We start from the raw sequence: 21630 nt of genomic DNA on the forward strand, positions 1-21630 counted from the left end.
TTCATAGGGGAAGGCTGTATCTGTCTCCACCTGGTGAGGTGTTCCATAGGGGAAGGCTGTATCTGTCTCCACCTGGTGAGGTGTTCCATAGGGGAAGGCTGTATCTGTCTCCACCTGGTGAGGTGTTCCATAGGGGAAGGCTGTATCTGTCTCCACCTGGTGAGGTGTTTCATAGGTATGTATAGAATAACTATCTTCAAAGTAATGACTCGGGACGTCGGGTTTGAAATGAAAGCTTCTTTTAGTAATAATACTTGTTCACATTACATTTAACAACTTTAGATTCTACAAAACAATAAAAGTTGGTTGCTAGCGAAAAGTCAGGATAATCACTTGACATAACTGGCACGTTCTCTCTCTACCTCCTCTCGCAAAGCATTCTGGAACTTGCAGTCAAAAGCGTAATCCAATACTAACCAATACAACAAAATATGTATGTAGTTCTAATACAATTGCATATGTAAATAACTGTAAAGAAAATATCTTTAGATACCGCTCAATGAATTAACTTAAACATTAACTCTGTAACCCATTAAAGTTACAACATCCTCTGTGTTCATCTAAATCTCTAGGCAGTAAATCAACTGAATAGGTCTCCTCAACAAAGTCCCTGAAACAGTACGAACTGAACATGACCTAACTAGGCCATCTCGGCCTGGAAACAGTTCCTCCATCTTTCCTAGTTTCCAGCTTTGTCTGGGTGTGTTATCTTCTCCAATGAGTACAACGTCACCCGCTTTCAGTGGGGTGGGCTGTGGTGTGTCACAGTGGTGTGCTGACTTTAGATCCAGCAAGTAGTCTCTTTGCCAACTGTTCCAGAAGCTGGTCACAAGTCTCTGCCTGTACTTCCATCTGCGTGTCATTTCCTCCTTGTTTAGCGTTGGGTGTTGAGTGTCAGCTGGAAATGGCTTTGGAGGCAGAGAGGTTATTCTTTTACCCACCAGGAAGTGTGCTGGGGTCAGGGGTTGTGGTTCATCCACTTCATTGTGCACGAAGGTCAGAGGCCTAGAATTTAGTATAGCTTCAACATCTGTCAGGACTGTGCACATCTCTTCAAAGTTGAGTGAAGCTCTCCCAAGAACCTTTCGCAGGCATGTTTTCACTAACCTGACGAGTCTTTCCCAGAATCCGCCCCACCAGGCATGCTCGCTCGGCGATTAACCTCCAGGTGATGCCCCTTTCTGAGAAGAACACCAGGAGTTGGGGCTCTTTGATTGCCTTCCACAGCTCTTTCAAGTCCTGATCAGCTCTCTTGAACGTTTTTGCATTGTCTGAGTAGATTACCTTGCATAATCCTCTCCTTGAGATGAATCTTTTTAGAGCTAACAGGAATGTCTCTGTTGACTGATCTGAGACCAGTTCCAAATGCACTGCTCTGGTTACAGCACAAGTGAACAGTGCAATGTATGACTTCTTCACAGAACCATTTTCTTTCACATAGAGCGGTCCTGCAAAATCCACACCTGTGACTTCGAATGGTGGGGATTCAGTTATTCTGTCTTTTGGTAAAGGCACAGTGACCTGCTGTCCGGCCCTTGCCTTGAATCTCTTGCACACTATACATCTTGCCACTGTGCTCTTGACTAGCTGCCTTGCACGCAAGATCCAGTATCGCTCTCTGATTTGTACGAGTGTCTCTTGCTCCAGAATGCATCACCTTTTCATGGTGGTACTGTATCAGCATTTCTGAGTATCTGTACTTGTTGGGCAGAACCCATGGATGCTGCTCTCTGAATGTGAAGTTGGACTGTTGCAGTCTTCCTCCTACACTGAGTAGTTCGTGTTCGTCCAAGAACGGTTTCAGTTCTCTGATTATACAGTCATTGTTTAGGCCTTTTCCTGCCTTCAGTAGTTTGATCTCCTGTCCAAAACTGTTGTTGTGTTACCTTGATCCAGTACTTTTCTGCATCGAACAGTTTGTCAGCAGTCAGTTCACCTTGCATCTTTATGTTTGTACGAGCATTGGCTATAAATCTCTTTATCCAGGCAGTGACTCTGAACACTCTTTTCAGTTTGCTGTACCTTTCAAGCTCCAACACAGGTTCAGTGATGTCTGTGCTCTTTGCTGCGAGTTGTACAGTAACCTGGCAACTGGACTTGAGTTCTGTATTTACCTCTTCTGGAACCTTGTTATCATCAGTCTCCTCGGACTGATTGGGTGATGTCAGAATTCTGGGTCCATTCCACCATAGCTCGCTCTGTGTCAAGTTTCGAACAGTTTGTCCTCTTGTAGGGAGGTCGGCTGGATTAGTTTTCCCTTCAATATGTGACCGTGACTCTGGATTGGTCAAGGACTGGATCTCCGTCACTCTGTTCGCGACAAACTGTTTCCATTTCTGAGCTGAGCTGCAAATCCAATGCAGCACAATCATCGAGTCTGTCCACATTTTGATCTGTTTTTCTTCCATTTTCAGTGTGGTCATCAGGTTGTTTGCTAGTCTCTCTCCAATCACAGCTCCCATGAACTCCATCTTCATGGGACGAGGCATCAAACACCACTCTCAGTTTGGTCGTCACCTTATCTTCTCGGAGTACTGCATGGTGAGGTAAGTAGTATTTTACGTTGTCTGCGCTTGATCCTTTGTCCTTGGGCACGTCCTCTGCCATATCCTGTTGTAAGTAGGCCTCAACGACTTCATTGTATCTGCTGTACAACGTCACATCCTTCTTCAGTCTTTTCTTCAGACCTTCAAACCGTTTCTTGGCGATTCTATAGTTGTCTTGGAGTTCTGGCATTTCTCGTTTCCATGGCAACTCCACGTGGTATCGCCCATCTTTGAAGGTGGTTGTTTCCTCGAATTTCTATAGAGCCTCGTTTTCCTCTGGGTTCTGTGTTCTCGCTTATAATACCCAGAGACTCAAGCTCCCAGAATGCATGCAGTGGTTTGGAGACTAGTGTGTCTTCATCAAGTGGGATGAACATGCAGGTTGCCTCGGCGACACTTGACATGGACACGGGTCTCTGCACCGACCATCCAAAGGTGCTTTCTAAAGCAACCAGCGTCTCCGTCAGTCGCTCCACTCTGCCTGATACTATCTGCCAGTAGTAGTCTGCTCCTATCAGGACAGAGAGTTCCGGATCGTTGTCATCTCCTGGAAAGTCTGCGAGCTGCAGTCCCGTTCTATTGAGCTCATGTTGAATCTGTTCACCAGGAACCTTCATCACAGCTGTGCACACTTGTGGGCTTTCAATTGCCTCTATCTCTATTCTCTGCTGTTTGTCCCAGACATTCTCCAAGATGACTTTCACTGCGTTGGGACGTTGCTGGAGCAGAGGAGCCAAACGTGTGAAGAGTGAGTGCCTCTTGTCTGATTACTGGTAGCTTCAAGCCCTTCACAAGGTTTCCATGTATGAAGCTTTTCTGACTGCCTCCATCTAGTAAGCAACAAGCTATCTTCCTGCCCGATGGGCCTTCTACCCATGCCTTTGCCGTTTGTAGCAACACAGTGTTCTGTCCATCTGGTTTCATCTTCACTGAATGGGGAATAACTGAGGAAACAACAGCATCTGCAGAAACAGTAGGGGGTTGCACCTCACTCCTCTTACCGGTACACACAGCAATGTGATGTCTGCTTCCACATGTTGCACATGACACATCTTTGACTTTACAGAATTTTGCTATGTGTTTCTGTCCTGAACATACAAAGCATCTTCCCATGTTCTTTAGTTTCTCTTTGCGTGTAGCAATATTGTGGTCAGGGCAGTTTTCTGATTTGTGGTCTGCGCTGTCACAGAATAGACAGTTTTGTTCCTTCTGGCTGGCTGTATGCAGTGCCGCAGCAGATGGCATGTTGGGTCTTTTTGTTTTCATGTCATTGGAGGAGCATGACTTGTTCCATGGTTTGCTCTCTTTCTGTTGGTTGCATGATCTTGTCATTTGTAGCGCTCTCTCCCTGCTCTGAACCTCCTTCTGTAGGAAACTGACGATCTCAGCCACTTTCCATTCATCATCTACTCCCCTCTGACAACTATAGTCAAGAGCTATGTCCTCTGGAATCATCTGCAGTAAGATTGGGCATAGTAGGCTTCCATAGGTTTCTGACACTACACCCAGTGATTCCAAGCTTCTAATTTGAATTTCACATTGATCATATAGCTGCCTCAATGCATTTAAGTCAGAGGATTTCTTCACAGGAGTGAGATTCAGCAGCTTTGACATGTGAGCACTAATCACAAGATCTTTCCTTCCAAATCTGCTCTTGAGCAGAGCGATTGCATCATCAAAGTTACTGTCTGTTAAGATCAGTCCTGCTACTGCCTTTGCAGCTAGTCCAGTGAGAGATGTTTTCAGATAGGTAAACGTCTCTTTATTACACTTGAATCATTGTTGTGAATAGCGGTCTCATACTGGCTCCAAAACTGCTGCCACATAATGACATCTCCATAGAATTTCTCAATAATCAACGTTGGTAGCCTTACTGATTGTCTCTGTGATCTGTTTGAGTTAGCGTCACTCACCCTGGTAGTGGATTGAGGTCCTGTTTTTTCTTTATCACTCGTTGTGCACGGCTCTTCAGCATGATAACGCGCTCTTTGTAATCCTCCGTGCATGCAATCTCCACCTCCAATCCGTCCAATTCCACGATCAAGTTCAAACAAGCTGTCCTCCTTAGCTGATAGCAATTCCATCAATGTACTCAAGTGATCGGTATCCGAATTTGACTGGGTTATTTCCACGTCAATCTGATTCAAAATCCGTTTTGTGGCACATCGAATGGTACCCCGCTTTCGTCTCATTCTTTCTGCTTCATGCCGACGTTCCTCCTCAGCCATTTCAGCCGCTTCATCCCTACAATCTTCGTCGCAGCTCATACTTTTCCCGGGTTTCGGCACCAAAATATAGAATAACTGTCTTCAAAGTAATGACTCGGGACGTCGGGTTTGAAATGAAAGCTTCTTTTAGTAATAATACTTGTTCACATTACATTTAACAACTTTAGATTCTACAAAACAATAAAAGTTGGTTGCTAGCGAAAAGTCAGGATAATCACTTGACATAACTGGCGCGTTCTCTCTCTACCTCCTGTCGCAAGGCATTCTGGAAAGCATTATGTAGTTCTCTCAATCTCCAACACACAAATTCTAATACAATTACATATGTAACTAACTGTAAAGAAAATATCTTTAGATACAGCTCAATGAATTAACTTAAACATTAACTCTGTAACCCATTAAAGTTACAACAGAATGAAACAAGCGGAGCTTCTCTTTGTAGGGGTTTGTTTCTGTTCTTGCTTTCATGTTTGTTTCCACCTGCTCTTCCCCTCACCTCTCCTTCACAGCCCTATAAGGCCCATCATCTCGGTATGAATGATAATGTGTGTATTAATCACATAAGATTTTATTTGTCACATGCTTTATAAACAACAGGTGTACACTAACTGTGAAATGCTTGCAGGCCCTTCCCAGCAATGCAGAGAGAAAAATAATTACACCAGGAACCAATACACGATGAGTGATAATAACTTGGCTATATACACGGTGTACCAGTACTGAGTCTATATACACGGGGGGCCAGTACTGAGTCTATATACACGGTGTACCAGTACTGAGTCGGTGTGCAGGGGTACGGTATCTTTGACCATTTTTAGGGCCATCCTCTGACACCGCCTGGTATAGAGGTCCTGGATGGCAGGGAGGTCAGCCCCAGTGATGTACTGGACCGTGTACACTACACTCTGTAGCGCCTTGCGGTCGGATGCCAAGCAGTTGCCATACCAGGCGCTAATGCAGGCAGTCAAGATGCTCTCAATGGTGCAGTTTTCCAACGTGTGTATTGCACCCTATGGTATGCTTAAATTATATTGTCACATTTATGTAGGGCTGGCACAATTACCGTATAATCGTGTAACTGACGATTATGGATGAACACCGTCATGAAAATAAAATAACCTGCATAACCGTTAAAAAAAGATAACTTTTTATAAACAAACAGCTGACTGAAGGCGGGACGGCCGGGCTTTCGTGCAGTTGAGTCTGTTTCCGCGTTAACATTGACTCTTTACAAAGCTCGAAACGTACTTGCTCCTTGCTGAAACAAGTAAGCTGTTGAAGCAAACCAGTCCTTGGTTGCCTAGGCTGACCGTTGTCAGTCAGTCAGTGGCTACAGAAGAGAGACAGACTGACCGTTAGATCCCTGAGTGTTTAGAGGTGATTCAGTGATGACCTCAGCCCCCTGTCCTACAGAGCCCTAGCCCTAACCCTGTCTCTAGCTTCTCTGACATTGTGATTTTTTAAACAGAGGCTGTCAACAGTGAGAGACAGAGGGAGATACTGGGAAAGAGAAGTCTGGTCTCGTGGGAACCAGGGGTGAAACAAGAATACTGTATGCAGAGAGGGTTGGATGGTTTGTTGGCTCAAGGGTAGCCCGTAAAACTCCTTCTCTCACCTGTGTTTATGTCAAGAACATTTATATACTGTGTGTGTGTGTGTGTGTGTGTGTGTGTGTGTGTGTGTGTGTGTATATATATATATGTATGTATGTATGTATGTATGTATGTATATATATATATGTGTATGTATGTATGTATGTATGTATGTATGTATGTATGTATGTATGTATGTATGTATGTATGTATGTATGTATGTATATATATATATATATAGTATACTGTACAGCGGTAGATATGGCTTGCCAACAAATAATAGAGAGAGAGAAAGAGGCATGTGAAGGAGAGAGAGAAACAGTGGAGGGAGAGAGAGAAAGAGGCATGTGAAGGAGAGAGAGAAACAGTGGAGGGAGAGAGAGAAAGAGGCATGTGAAGGAGAGAGAGAAACAGTGGAGGGAGAGAGAGAAAGAGGCATGTGAAGGAGAGAGAGAAACAGTGGAGGGAGAGAGCGAAAGCGAGGCATGTGAAGGAGAGAGAGAAACAGTGGAGGGAGAGAGCGAAAGCGAGGCATGTGAAGGAGAGAGAGAAACAGTGATGAGTATGATGAAGAAGGACAAGGTCTTCCACTCTGAAACAGTCCCTGTGATTAAAGAGTTTATATTCTACATATTTACAGTATCAGCCTTGTGCAGCCACAGACCCTGTAAACCTTAACACTCCTACGCACACATCTGATCCTCTATCACACACTGTCTCATAAAACACCTGTGTGTGTGTGATTAGCTTTGAGTTAATATATTATTACTCGGGCACAGTCATCTCTTTCTGTCTCTCTCAGCCTCTCACACATACATACACACACACTCGCGCTCACAAATAAACACCCACGGTTTAAGCCCCGTGGCTGTTTTGTGCACTCGTGTGTATCTGTCTGCGTGTGTGTGTATGTATGTGGTCGCACTGTGTGCGTGTGTGTTAGCCAGCTGGTCCACTTGGTGGGAAATAGTCCTCAGTGCTTAGTGAAGGCTGGGATAGAGAGGAATAGTCCTCGGGGATTAGTGAAGGCTGGGATAGAGGGGAATAGTCCTCAGGGATTAGTGAAGGCTGGGATAGAGGGGAATAGTCCTCGGGGATTAGTGAAGGCTGGGATAGAGGGGAATAGTCCTCAGGGATTAGTGAAGGCTGGGATAGAGGGGAATAGTCCTCGGGGATTAGTGAAGGCTGGGATAGAGGGGAATAGTCCTCAGTGCTTAGTGAAGGCTGGGATAGAGGGGAATAGTCCTCGGGGATTAGTGAAGGCTGGGATAGAGGGGAATAGTCCTCAGGGATTAGTGAAGGCTGGGATAGAGGGGAATAGTCCTCGGGGATTAGTGAAGGCTGGGATAGAGGGGAATAGTCCTCAGGGATTAGTGAAGGCTGGGATAGAGGGGAATAGTCCTCGGGGATTAGTGAAGGCTGGGATAGAGGGGAATAGTCCTCAGGGATTAGTGAAGGCTGGGATAGAGGGGAATAGTCCTCAGGGATTAGTGAAGGCTGGGATAGAGGGGAATAGTCCTCAGTGCTTAGTGAAGGCTGGGATAGAGGGGAATAGTCCTCAGTGCCTACTGTATACAGGAAGAAGAGAATCCATCTGGCATCTGTTTCTTTACATATATCTAAACTCGGCAAAAAAAGAAACGGCCCTTTTTCAGGACCCTGTCTTTCAAAAATAATTGGTAAAAATCCAAATAACTTCACAGATCTTCATTGTAAAGGGTTTAAACTCTGTTTCCCATGCTTGTTCGATGAACCATAAACAATTAATGAACATGCACCTGTGGAATGGTCGTTAAGACACTAACAGCTTACAGACGGTAGGCAATTAAGGTCACAGTTATGAAAACTTAGGACACTAAAGAGGCTTTTCTACTGACTCTGAAAAACACCAAAAGAAAGATGCCCAGGGTCCCTGCTCACATGCGTGAACGTGCCTTAGGCATGCTGCAAGGAGGCATGAGGACTACAGATGTGGCTAGGGCAATAAATTGCCATGTCCATACTGTGAGACGCCAAAGACAGCGCTACAGGGAGACAGGACGGACAGCTGATTGTCCTCGCAGTGGCAGACCACGTGTAACAACACCTGCACAGGATCAGTACATCCGAACATCACACCTGCGGGACAGGTACAGGATGGCAACAACAACTGCCCGAGTTACACCAGGAACGCACAATCCCTCAATCAGTTCTCAGACTGTCCATAATAGGCTGAGAGAGGCTGGACTGAGGGCTTGTAGGCCTGTTGTAAGGCAAGTCCACACCAGACATCATCTGCAACATCACCTATGGGCACAAACCCACCGTCGCTGGACCAGACAGGACTGGCAAAATGTGCTCTTCACTGACGAGTCACAGTTTTGTCTCACCTGGGGTGATGGTTGGATTTGCGTTTATCGTCGAACGAATGAGCGTTACACTGAGGCCTGTACTCTGGAGCGGGATCGATTTGGAGGTGGAGGGTCCATCATGGTCTGGGGCGCTGTGTCACAGCACCATCGGACTGAGCTTGTTGTCATTTCAGGCAATCTCAACACTGTGCGTTACAGGGAAGACATCCTCCTCCCTCATGTGGTAGCCTTCCTGCAGGCTCCTCCTGACATGACCCTCCATCATGACAATGCCACCAGCCATTCAGCTCGTTCTGTGCTTGATTTCCTGCAAGACAGGAATGTCAGTATTCTGCCATGGCCAGTGAAGAGCCTGGATCTCAATTCCATTGAGTACGTCTGGGACCTGTTGGATTGGAGGGTGAGGGCTAGGGCCATTCCCCCCAGAAATGTCCGGGAACTTGTAGGTGCCTTGGTGAAAGCGTGGGGTAACATCTCACAGCAAGAACTGGCAAATCTGGTGCAGTCCATGAGGAGGAGATGCACTGCAGTACCTAATGCAGCTGGTGGCCACACCAGATACTGACTGTTAATTTTGATTTTGACCCCCACTTTGTTTAGGGACACATTATTCAATTTCTGTTAGTCACATGTCTGTGGAACTTGTTCAGTTTATGTCTCAGTTGTTGAATCTTGTTATGTTCATACAAATATTTACACATCAAATCCAATGTATTTATAAAGCCCTTCTTACATCAGCTGATATCTCAAAGTGCTGTACAGAAACCCAGCCTAAACCCCCAAACAGCTAGCAATGCAGGTGTAGAAACACGGTGGCTAGGAAAAACTCCCTAGAAAGGCCAGAACCTAGGATGAAACCTAGAGAGGAACCAGGCTATGAGGGGTGGCCAGTCCTCTTCTGGCTGTGCCGGGTGGAGATTATAACAGAACATGGCCAAGATCTTCAAATGTTCATAGATGACCAGCAGGGTCAAATAATAATAATGACAGTGGATGTTGAGGGTGCAACAGGTCAGCACCTCAGGAGTAAATGTCAGTTGGCTTTTCATAGCCGATCATTGAGAGTATCTCTACCGCTCCTGCTGTCTCTAGAGAGTTGAAACAGCAGGTCTGGGATAGGGTCCGGTGAACAGGTCAGGGTCCCATAGCTGCAGGCAGAACAGTTGAAACTGGAGCAGCAGCACGGCCAGGTGGACTGGGGACAGCAAGGAGTCATCAGGCCAGGTAGTCCTGAGGCATGGTCCTAGGGCTCAGGTCCTCCGAGATGTTAAGTTTGCTGAAAATAAACGCAGTTGACAGTGAGAGGACATTTATTTTTTTGCTGAGTTTATCTTTCTTTCTGAATATATTTCCTGGCTCTACAGTATATGTGGCCTTTGTCTCTCTCTTTCTTTTTCTCTGTTCTCTCTCTTTCTCACTTTGTCACTCCTCTCTCCATGCTCTCTTTGTTGTCTCCGTTTAAAGCAGTGTATTGTTTCTGCTCTCGTCTACTGTCTAACCTACTCAAGCTCCTTTCTTTCTGCCCTGACAGAGTTGCATGCGGTACACATTCACATCAATACTTTCACACACACACCATGCCAGCATACAGCTGCTACCTGCATGATTTAGGTCATACAGCCACACCCAGAATTAGCTTGATGTTCACTCCTCCTCCTCCTCTCTCTATCACCCCTTCTCTCCCCCTCTTTCTAAACTAGAAATTGATGAACAGAATTATAGAACACTATGTAATTATGCAGTTAAATTGAATCGTAAGAAAAACGTTATTTTACAAAAATGCTTTTATTGATTGTAAAAATGATTCTAAAAAGGTATGGAATACAGTTAAGGGTTTACTTGGTACATCTATCTCATCATGCCCATCTAGTGTGGAGGTTGGCGGGAGAACAATAATAAAACCAGCTAATATTGCCAATCATTTTGCTGATTTTTTAACAAAGAAAATGTATTTACTGAGCGATAATGTAAACACCCATTCTTCCAAACAAGCTATTGTCTAATGGATTGATGATCATATTATGAACAACAAGACCTGCTCTTTTAGTCTACAAATGGTGTCAGTAGAGGAGGTGTTGAACCTATTGAAGTCGTTACCCGATGGTAAATGTACAGGTTATGATCTTATGGACAATGTTTTACTTCGCTATGCTGCTCCCCAGACTGCAGCTCCACTGAAATACATATTTAATTAGTCACTGGAAAAGGGGATGTTTGCAAATGAATGGAAGCATGCTAAACTGTCTCCTATTCCGAAAGACAGCAAACAACCCATTACTCCTGCCAATAGTCAACCAATTAGTCTACTCCCTTCACTCAGTAAGATATTGGAGGGTATTGTGAGTAGACAAATATGGGAGTACATGGAAAAGAATGATCTGATTACAGCCAATCATCATGCTTATCGCAAAAAACATTCCACTACCACTGCATTGGTTGACATGGCTGACCAGTGGCTCAATGCTATGGATAATGGCAGGTTTGTGGGTGTACTATTTTTAGATTTTAGTGCAGCATTTGATTTCGTGGGTCATGAAATAATTTTGACAAAATTAATGCATTATGGTTTTAAGGAGGTAGCATTGAATTGGGTACAGTCATATCTAACTGACAGGAAACTGTCCACCTATTTCAAAGGTTAATTTTCTTCCCTTCATGCTTTAAACTGTGGAATACCGCAGGGCAGCTGCCTTGGGCCACTTTTTGACTTAATATATACCAACAACCTTCCTTATGGCTTATCTGAAACTCAAGCTACTATATTTGCAGATGATCCTACAATTTATACAGCAAGACAATCGGTTCCACAGGTATAGCAAACTCTACCAGAAGATTTGGAAAATGTCAGGGAGTGGGTTTGCCGGAACAATCTTGTTTTGAACACCAAGGAAACCAAGGTTATGTTGGTCTGTTCCACCAGGAAAGGCCACACAGCATGGGATACAATTAAGTATGGGGGGAGTACAACTTGAGGAAGTGTCAGAAACCAAACTATTGGGAGTGCAGCTAGACAACTGCTTATCATGGTCGTCTCAAATAACTCATCTATGTTAAAAAAAATATTAAAACTGCTTGCAAGATCAGAAGGATAGCAAAATATTTACCAGGAAAGATACTTAAGCAAACAACCCAAGCATGAATTGGGAGTCAGGTGAACTACTATTCTGTGGTTTGGGGAAATGCATCAGCAAGTGACATTAGGAGGCTGCAGATTGCACAGAACAAAGCAGCAAGGATTGTTTTAAGGTGGAGATATGGTTCTTCTGTTGTAGTCATGCTCAATGCTCTTGGTTGGTCATCAATCAACAAGATAATTGAAAAAAAACGTATTTTATTTCATAATATACACAATTTAAAACGGCCAAACTCTATTCACAACAGTATTCAGTTGTGTGGCACTCCTCTTCAAAGCTAGGAGCGTTTGTCACAAATTAAGTGAGAAACTGTCACCAAAGTCAGCCCAGAATTAAAGTTCTTTCGAACATGACAGTACCTGTATGTCTGTTCCTCTGTCCTGGTCCACCCAGGCCGCAGGTAAGGTCAAGGATAGCAGGGTTCGGTACACAAATCTGGTTCTCGGTAGGTCCAGGTCTAAACGCCAACAGGTAAGTCCAAAACAGTCCAGCTCGTACACGGTAAATCCAGCCAATGTAGAATGTCTCTCTCTCTATGGTTCATAGATCCTTCCCGCCCTCTCTCCCTCTTCCTGGTTTTTCTTGACCTTTTATCTGTGGGTCGGCTCCACCTTCTGAGGGTTCCCCTTGCTTCTGGGAATTGTAGTTTTGGCAGTCGGCCATTTTGTGATCTGTAGTTCTGAGCAGGGTGGCCATTTTAGTGATCGGGCAGAGCTCGTTTATTAGTTCTGCCCTCACATATCTGCCATTTATCACTCGACCCCCTTCTTTGCCACACATCTCCCCCCCTAGATCCGACCCCCTAGGTCGGGCTACCGCAGCAAAATATGCGTGCATGCGGGATAACCCATCCACATTTCCCATTTCCTTTCCTGCTCTGTGTTTCAAGTCAAAGTGAAACGGTTGGAGACTCAAAAACCACCGCATCACCCGAGCGTTCTTCTCTTTAGCCCTATGCATCCAGGTGAGTGGTGCATGGTCACTGATGAGGGTGAAGTGGTGCCCCAGCAGGTAGTATTTCAGGCTTTCCAGAGCCCACTTTACTGCCAGCGCCTCTTTCTCAACAACTGAGTAGTTGGTTTCCCGTGGTTCCAGCTTCCTGCTTAAAAACAGGATGGGGTGTTCCACCCCTTCTACCTCTTGGGACAGCACTGCTCCCAAGCCGACCTCTGAAGCATCCGTCTGAACCACAAACTCTCTCTCAAAGTCTGGTACCACCAGCACTGGATTACAGCAGAGGGCCTCCTGTAATGTCCTAAATGCTTTGGTGGCCCTTTCATCCCACTTGACCATGTTTGGCCCTCTGGCTCTAGTCATGTCGGTGAGTGGGGCGGCCACTGTGGCATAACTTGGGATGAACTTCCGGTAGTACCGGTCAGCCCTAGGAAGGCTCGAACCTGCTTCTTATTTACTGGTTTCGGCCATTCTCTAATTGCCTCCACCTTCTTACGTTGGGGTTTGATTAATCCTCTTCCCACGGTGTATCCCAGATACTCCGTTTCCTCTAACCCCACATAACACTTGGCAGGGTTCGCCGTGAGCCCTGCCTTTCTAAGGGCGTCTAACACCGCCTGTACCCGGGGTAAGTGGGATTCCCAATCTGGGCTGTAGATCCCCACGTCATCTAAATAAGCTGCGGCGTATGCTTGGTGCGGTTTTAGGACCTTGTCCATGAGCCGTTGAAAGGTGGCTGGGGCCCCGTGTAGGCCGAATGGCATGACGGTGTATTGAAACAAACCGTCAGGGGTTGCAAATGCTGTCTTTTCTTTGGCCCTGGGGGTCAGAGGAATTTGCCAGTACCCTTTTGTCAGATCCAGGGTCGTAATGTACCGAGCTTTACCAATTTTCTCCAGTAGTTCGTCTACTCTGGGCATGGGGTAGGCATCAAACTTGGAGATTTCATTTACCTTCCGAAAGTCGTTACAGAACCGCAAAGACCCATCGGGCTTGGAGACCATCACAATTGGGCTAGACCACTCACTATGTGACTCTTCGATCACTCCAGCTGTCAACATTTTCTCCGTCTCTGCTCTAATCGCTGCCTGTCGAGCCTCGGGTACCCGATATGGCCTCATGCTCACTTTTCTCCCTGGTAGGGAAACAATATCATGAGCTGTAACCTCAGTTCGGCCGGGTACTTCTGAAAACACATCTCTGTTTTTCTGGATCAGGGTCTTTACTTCCTGTACTTGTGCTGGGGACAAAGTAGGTGAAATATTTACTTCAGCTGTCTCCTGAGTGTGTGTGGGGTACGTGACCATTAGTGTTTCTCTCTCTCTCCATGCTTTTAACAGGTTTATGTGATAGATCTGTTCCTGGGGCCGTCGACCTGGCTGTCGGATCCGATAATTAACTTCTCCTATTCTCTCCAGTACTTCATATGGTCCTTTCCATGTGGCTAGTAGTTTGCACTCTACCGTGGGGATCAGCACTAACACCTTATTTCCCGGTTGAAATTCCCTCAGGGTAAACTGCCGGTTATAAGTGTGCCGCTGGTGCTCTTGTGCTTGTCTCATGTGCTCTCTGACGATGGGCATGACTGTGGCTATCCTGTTTTGCATTGCCGTGACGTGCTCTATGACACTAGTATACGGGGTGGATTGGTGTTCCCAGGTTTCCCGGGCAATGTCTAAGATTCCCCGGGGGTGCCTCCCATATACCAGCTCGAAGGGAGAAAACCCCAGCGAGGCTTGAGGAACCTCTCTAATGGCAAACATCAGATATGGCAACATGCAATCCCAGTTTTTCCCATCCTTGTCGATTACCTTCCTGAGCATTGACTTCAGGGTCCGGTTGAATCTCTCAACCAGCCCGTCCGTCTGTGGATGGTAAACCGATGTCCTCAACTGTTTCACCTGCCACAATTTACAAAGGTCTGCCATAAGGCGGGACATAAAGGGGGTCCCCTGGTCAGTAAGGATCTCCTTTGGGACCCCAACCCTGGTGAACAATAGCACTAGTTCCTTGGCGATATTTTTGGAAGCCATTGTCCGAATGGCTTCTGGGTAGCGAGTGGCATAATCTAGAATGACCAGAATGTATTGGTGCCCTCTGGCAGATTTGGGTAGTGGGCCCACTATGTCCATCGCTATCCTCTCAAATGGCGTTTCGATTATGGGGAGTGGCACTAACGGGCTTCTAAACGCTGGTCGGGGAGCTGTTACCTGGCACTCCGGGCACTCTCCACAATGCCGAGCCACTTCAGCCTGAATTCCTGGCCAGTAAAACCTCCTTACAATCCGGTCTCGAGTTTTATCGATACCAAGGTGTCCACCCAGAATGTGCCCATGAGCTAGATCCAGTACTGTCTTTCTGTACCGGGTGGGGACCAACAACTGTTCCACCACATCAACCCCTATTTTTGAGACTCTGTACACCAAACCATTTTTCATGATGAAGTGGGGAAAACTATTAGGCATCATCCTATCATTTATGGGAGTACCATCTATGACCTGCACGTCTGCTCTGGCTTGCTGCAGGGTTGGATCCTGGTGTTGGGCCGTCCCGAAATTAGTCATGGACCCTGCCAGGTCTGCTGGTTCTAGATAGTCGTCCTCTGGATTCAGATCGACCCCAGCCCCACTAGTACTGGGCTGTTCATTATCAACGAGGTTTGCCACTTCATCCTCATCCTCCCCTACTAGTACCTGTGGGGTTGGCCCCTGGGAGACCTCTTTTCTTGGCCTTGGTTGAAGGCCCAATGCTTCTTCCTGCTTGGTCAGGGTTGTTGGCTTCTCAAATATGCCGTTCTTTTGACCTAACTTCGCAAAGTTAGGAAAGTATCTACCCAATATTACATCATATGGCATCTTTGGGACCACGCCGACCTCATAATCCAGCAGACCGTCCTCTGTTTGTATGCTCACTAATGCTGTGGGGTACAGACGGGTATCCCCATGAATGCACGTAACACTGATATCCTGACTTGTATCCAGTTTATGCGTCGGCACTAGGTTTGCAACGACCAGGGTTAGCATACTGCCGGAATCCAGTAGTGCTTCAACCTCCTTCCCTTCAACCTTCACCCTGCACATATGTTTGTTTCTTGATCTTTCAAGTACAGTGGTTACCACGGGACATGCATACCATATCTCATCTTCTTTTTCACCGAGGTTACATTGCATAGGCTCTTCTTTAATAGGGCAGTAGGCTGCAATATGTCCCGGTCGATTACAATTGTAACAGATAATAGGGTTCCGGGGGGGAGACCTCCTCGACCCCCAGTCCCGGTTTCCGGTTTTTCCCTTAGTGTCTCGGCCCGATTCTGATTCTTTCCTCATGGCCCCACGCTGCTCTCCTCCCCCTCCCCCTGTTGGCACAGTCTTACCCTGTCCGTTGGTTCGCCCAGGCCTGGGGAATGTGAATCTTTCCTCCTGCGCCTGCTCAGCTGTTCCTGCCGTACAATACCGTTCAACCAGGCCCACGAGATGGTCGGCGGAAAGTACCTCGTTCTGGCCAACCCATCGTCGCACTTCTTGGGGTAGACCTCGCTGAAACTGGTTGAGTACGATGGTCTTGACGACCTCGGCGGACGAACGGGTCTCCGGTCGCAACCATTTCCGTGCCAGGTGAATCAAGTCGAACATCTGTGTTCGGGGGGGTTGTCCCGGTCTGTAGGACCACTGGTGGAAGCGGTGTGCCCTCACGGTATCGGTCACTCCCAGTCTAGTCAGAATCTCTCCCTTGAGTTTATCGTAATCCTGTGCATCCTTCAACTCCAGGTCGAAATATGCTTTTTGAGCATCCCCTGCCAGGTATGGTGCCAGAAGCCCTGCCCATTCTTCTTTCGGCCACTTCTCCCTCTCTGCCGTCCTTTCGAAGGTGGTAAGATATGCTTCCACATCATCCTGCGCTGTCATTTTTTGAAGAAAATGATTGGCCCACCTTTGGGTATTTGCAGCTGGTAACTGAGCCCCAATTTGGTCCGCTAGCCCCTTTAGGCCTTCTCTTAACTCCCGGGTGTTTCTCTCTTGCTCTTCTCTGAGCAGCTGGTTGGTGTGGTGCTGGACCTGTAACGTGTCCTGATACATTCGCATTGCATCCTGATGAGCTATTTGTTGAGCTCTAGTTGCCTCTTGTTGGGCGGCCACCGCTTGTAACAGGGCCTGTATGGCTCCCTCCATACTCATTTTCCTGAAAAAACTGTCCTAACCAAACAAAGCCACAAAAAAATCAAAAAAAAAACCTGACTCCCCTTTGGAGTGCTAACTAAACTTTTTTTTTATTTTTATTTTTTTATTTTTTCTACCTAACCAGCGGTATGGTTAATCCAGTGCCCACATTCTCCACCACGTGTGGCACTCCTCTTCAAAGCTAGGAGCGTTTGTCACAAATTAAGTGAGAAACTGTCACCAAAGTCAGCCCAGAATTAAAGTTCTTTCGAACATGACAGTACCTGTATGTCTGTTCCTCTGTCCTGGTCCACCCAGGCCGCAGGTAAGGTCAAGGATAGCAGGGTTCGGTACACAAATCTGGTTCTCGGTAGGTCCAGGTCTAAACGCCAACAGGTAAGTCCAAAACAGTCCAGCTCGTACACGGTAAATCCAGCCAATGTAGAATGTCTCTCTCTCTATGGTTCATAGATCCTTCCCGCCCTCTCTCCCTCTTCCTGGTTTTTCTTGACCTTTTATCTGTGGGTCGGCTCCACCTTCTGAGGGTTCCCCTTGCTTCTGGGAATTGTAGTTTTGGCAGTCGGCCATTTTGTGATCTGTAGTTCTGAGCGGGGTGGCCATTTTAGTGATCGGGCAGAGCCCGTTTATTAGTTCTGCCCTCACATATCTGCCATTTATCACTCGACCCCCTTCTTTGCCACAGTTGGTAAGAGATAGACATTCAGTAAATACTAGGAATAATTGTCCACCATCTATGTGTTACCCAGACAGAAAAGAGAAATAGGCAAAATAACATTTAGATTTAGAGCAATAAAGAAATTGAATAATTTATCTGCGCAAACCAGAAACCTTTCAATATATAAATTCAAACAATACTTTAATACCATTTAAATATAATACATAGGAAAGTTGTGCTGGACTATGGTAGATGAAGAATCAATTTATGTTTTTAGACTGTTATTTATCTGGTCAATATGTTAGTGTATTATGTCTGTTTGTAACAGTGTGTTATTTGTGAAAATGTGATCGTATTATGAATAGTATTTAAATTTTTAAGGACTCTTGGAAGATTAGTCCAAATGAGGACTAAAAGAGATCCTAATAAAATAAAATATTAGGATACCTTATTCCCCTCTCTCTCTCTCTCTCTCTCTCTCTCTCTCTCTCTCTCTCTCTCTCTCTCTCTCTCTCCCTCCCTTCTTTCTCTCCCCCCCTCTCTCTCTCCCCTCTCTCTCTGCTTTTTCTTGCTGTTTGCATTCTCTTTCTTGCTCTAAGTTGTTCTCTCTCTCTATTCTCCACCCTCCCTCTCTCCTTTTTTTCACCCCATCCCACACTTTCTCTCTCCCGCTCTCTCACTTCGCCTGCTGTGCTCTCTCTGCCTTCTATGCTCCCTCCTCTCTCACTGTCAATCCCTTCCTCTCTGAGCCTGTGTGTGTGTGTGTGTGTGTGTGTGTGTGTGTGTGTGTGTGTGTGTGTGTGTGTGCCAGTGAGCGTGTGGGAGACTACATCTTCTTACTCAGAAGCAGGATAAAGCATGGTAAGCAGCCTGCCTCATCTTCTCTTCTCTCCTGGCGGACTGACTGGTGTTTTGTGTTTTGCTAGCTCTCGTTGCACGTGTTAGGGGGCAAAGGGGGTCATTGTTTTTGTGTGCATTAGAAGGGGATGGGAGATTGTGGCTCTTTGTGTGTAGTTGATTTATTACGTGTGTGTGTGTATGTGTGTGTGTGTGTGTGTGTGTGTGTGTGTGTGTGTGTTTTCAAGGTTTGTGTTATGTGACTGTCAAAAGTGCATTACCCATTATGTATTGTGTATTATAACTCAGTTTGTACAATACTGTAGCCAATTAGCTAGCTACCACTCACATCTCCATCTATGTATTATTATGTATTGTGTATTATAACTCAGTTTGTACAATAATGTAGCCAATTAGCTAGCCACCACTCACATCTCCATCTATGTATTATTATGTATTGTGTATTATAACTCAGTTTGTACAATACTGTAGCCAATTAGCTAGCCACCACTCACATCTCCAGCTATATTGTTATTTATTCATTAGGATCCCCAGTAGCTGTTGCTCATGCAGAAGCTACTCTTCCTGGGGGATACTAACACACAGTAGCGTTGCTAATCTGAGCTTTCTCAAACCTGTAGCTAGATACCTCACAAAAGCTCTGTTTGAGTTTTGAATCTGAATAGAAGGCATGCCATTTTTCCATAGGAAAATAATAGACTGATAGAACTGTATTAGATTAAGAGGTTTTAGGTGACATGGTCTCAGATGTTAGACTGAGAGAACTGTATTAGATTAAGAGGTTTTAGGTGACATGGTCTCAGATGTTAGCCACAGATGATAGTGCTGTCTTACTGCTGTTTCTGGATGTGGTGTTGGCAGAAAGCCAATCCTTAGATGCTTCTGTACTGAAGCTTCGTCCAGATATAGTGTAGTTGGTGATTTGCTCTGGGTCTATGGTGCTTTGTACTGGCAGCCTAAAGCTGAGGATCTTGTCAGTGCTGTTGAAAGCAGTTAAATACTGATTAAGTAGTAGGGCTGGGAATTGCCAGGGACGTCACGATACAATATTATCATGGTACTTAGGTGCCGATACAATACAGTGTATTCAGACCCCTTGAGTATTTCCACATTTTGCTACATTACAGCCTTATTCTAAAAGGGATTAAATACATTAAAATCCTCAGCCATCTACACACAATACCCCACAATGACAAAGCAAAAACAGGTTTTTATACATTTTTGCAAATGTATTAAAAGGTAAAACCAGAAATACCTTATTTACATAATAATTCAGACCCTTTGCTATGAGACTCGAAATTGAGCTCAGGTGCATCCTGTTTTCATTGATCATCCTTGAGATAAATTCAATTAATTGGACACGATTTGGAAAGACACACACCTGTCTATATAAGGTCCCACAGTTGACAGTGCATGTCAGAGCAAAATCCAAGACCTGAGGTCGTAGGAATTTTCCATAGAGCACTAAGACAGGATTGTGTCGAGGCACAGATCTGGGGAAGGGTACCAAAACATTTCTGCAGCATTGAAGGTCCCCAAGAACACAGTGCCCTCCATCATTCTTAAATGGAAGAAGTTTGGAGCCACCAAGACTCTTCCTAGAGCTGGCTTCCCGGCAAAACTGAGCAATCGGTGGAGAAGGGCCTTTGTCAGGGAGATGACCAAGGACCCGATGGTCACTCTGACAGAGCTCTAGAGTTCCTCTGTGGAGATGGGAGAACCTTCTAGAAGGCCAACCATCTCTGGAGCACTCCACCAATCAGGCCTTTATGGTAGAGTGGCCAGACAGAAGCCACTCCTCAGTAAAAGGCACATGACAGCCTGCTTGGAATTTGCCAAAAGGCACCTAAAAACAAGATATTCTGGTCTGATGAAACCAAGATTGAACTCTTTGGCCTGAATGCCAAGCGTCACGTCTGGAGGAAACCTGGCACCATCCCTACGGTGAAGCATGGTGGTGGCAGCATCATGCTGTGGGGATATTTTTCAGTGGCAGGGACTGGGAGACTAGTCAGAATCAAGGGAAAGATGAACGAAGCAAAGTACAGAGAGATCCTTGATGAAAACCTGCTCCAGAGCTCTCTGGACCTCAGACTGGGGCAAAGGTTTACCTTCCAACAGGACAATGACCCTAAGCACACAGCCAAGACAACGCAGGAGTGGCTTCGGGACAAGTCTCTGAATGTCCTTGAGTGGTCCAGCAAGAGCACGGACTTGAACCTGATCAAACATCTCTGGAGAGACCTGAAAATACAGTGAGGGAAAAAAGTAATTGATCCCCTGCTGATTTTGTACGTTTGCCCACTGACAAAGAAATGATCAGTCTATAATTTTAATGGTAGGTTTACTTGAACAGTGAGAGACAGAATAACAACAAACAAATCCAGAAAAACGCATGTCAAAAATGTTATAAATTGATTTGCATTTTAATGAGGGAAATAATTATTTGACCCCCTCTCAATCAGAAAGATTTCTGGCTCCCAGGTGTCTTTTATACAGGTAACGAGCTGAGATTAGGAGCACACTCTTAAAGGGATAGCTCCTTATCTCAGCTTGTTACCTGTATAAAAGACACCTGTCCACAGAAGCAATCAATCAATCAGATTCCAAACTCTCCACCATGGCCAAGACCAAAGAGCTCTCCAAGGATGTCAGGGACAAAATTGTAGACCTACACAAGGCTGGAATGGGCAACAAGACCATCGCCAAGCAGCTTGGTGAGAAGATGACAACAGTTGGTGCGATTATTCGCGAATGTAAGAAATACAAAAGAACTGTCAATATCCCTTGGCCTGGGGCTCCATGCAAGATCTCATCTCGTGGAGTTGCAATGATCATGAGAACGGTGAGGAATCAGCCCAGAACTACACAGGAGGATCTTGTCAATGATCTCAAGGCAGCTGAGACCATAGTCACCAACAAAACAATTGGTATCACACCATGCCGTGAAGGACTGAAATCCTGCAGCGCCCGCAAGGTCCCCCTGCTCAAGAAAGCACATATACATGCCTGTCTGAAGTTTTCCAATGAACATCTGAATGATTCAGAGGACAACTGGGTGAAAGTGTTGTGGTCAGATGAGACCAAAATGGAGCTCTTTGGCATCAACTTAACTCGCCGTGTTTGGAGGAGGA

At 45.7% G+C, this 21630-nt stretch overlaps 1 protein-coding gene across 1 annotated transcript in view; it reads left to right on the forward strand.

Annotated features, from left to right (window-relative positions):
- The window catches only part of gphna (gephyrin a), a 140672-nt gene that overhangs the window by 91030 nt on the left and 28012 nt on the right, over positions 1 to 21630 (forward strand). The window contains exon 9 of the mRNA XM_029712562.1: positions 2415 to 2546. Within this exon, the coding sequence (XP_029568422.1) occupies positions 2415 to 2546 (132 nt within the window). The remainder of the gene's footprint in view (positions 1 to 2414; positions 2547 to 21630) is intronic.

This window comes from Salmo trutta, chromosome 25 (genome assembly GCF_901001165.1).
Source record: "Salmo trutta chromosome 25, fSalTru1.1, whole genome shotgun sequence".
NCBI lineage: Eukaryota > Metazoa > Chordata > Actinopteri > Salmoniformes > Salmonidae > Salmo > Salmo trutta.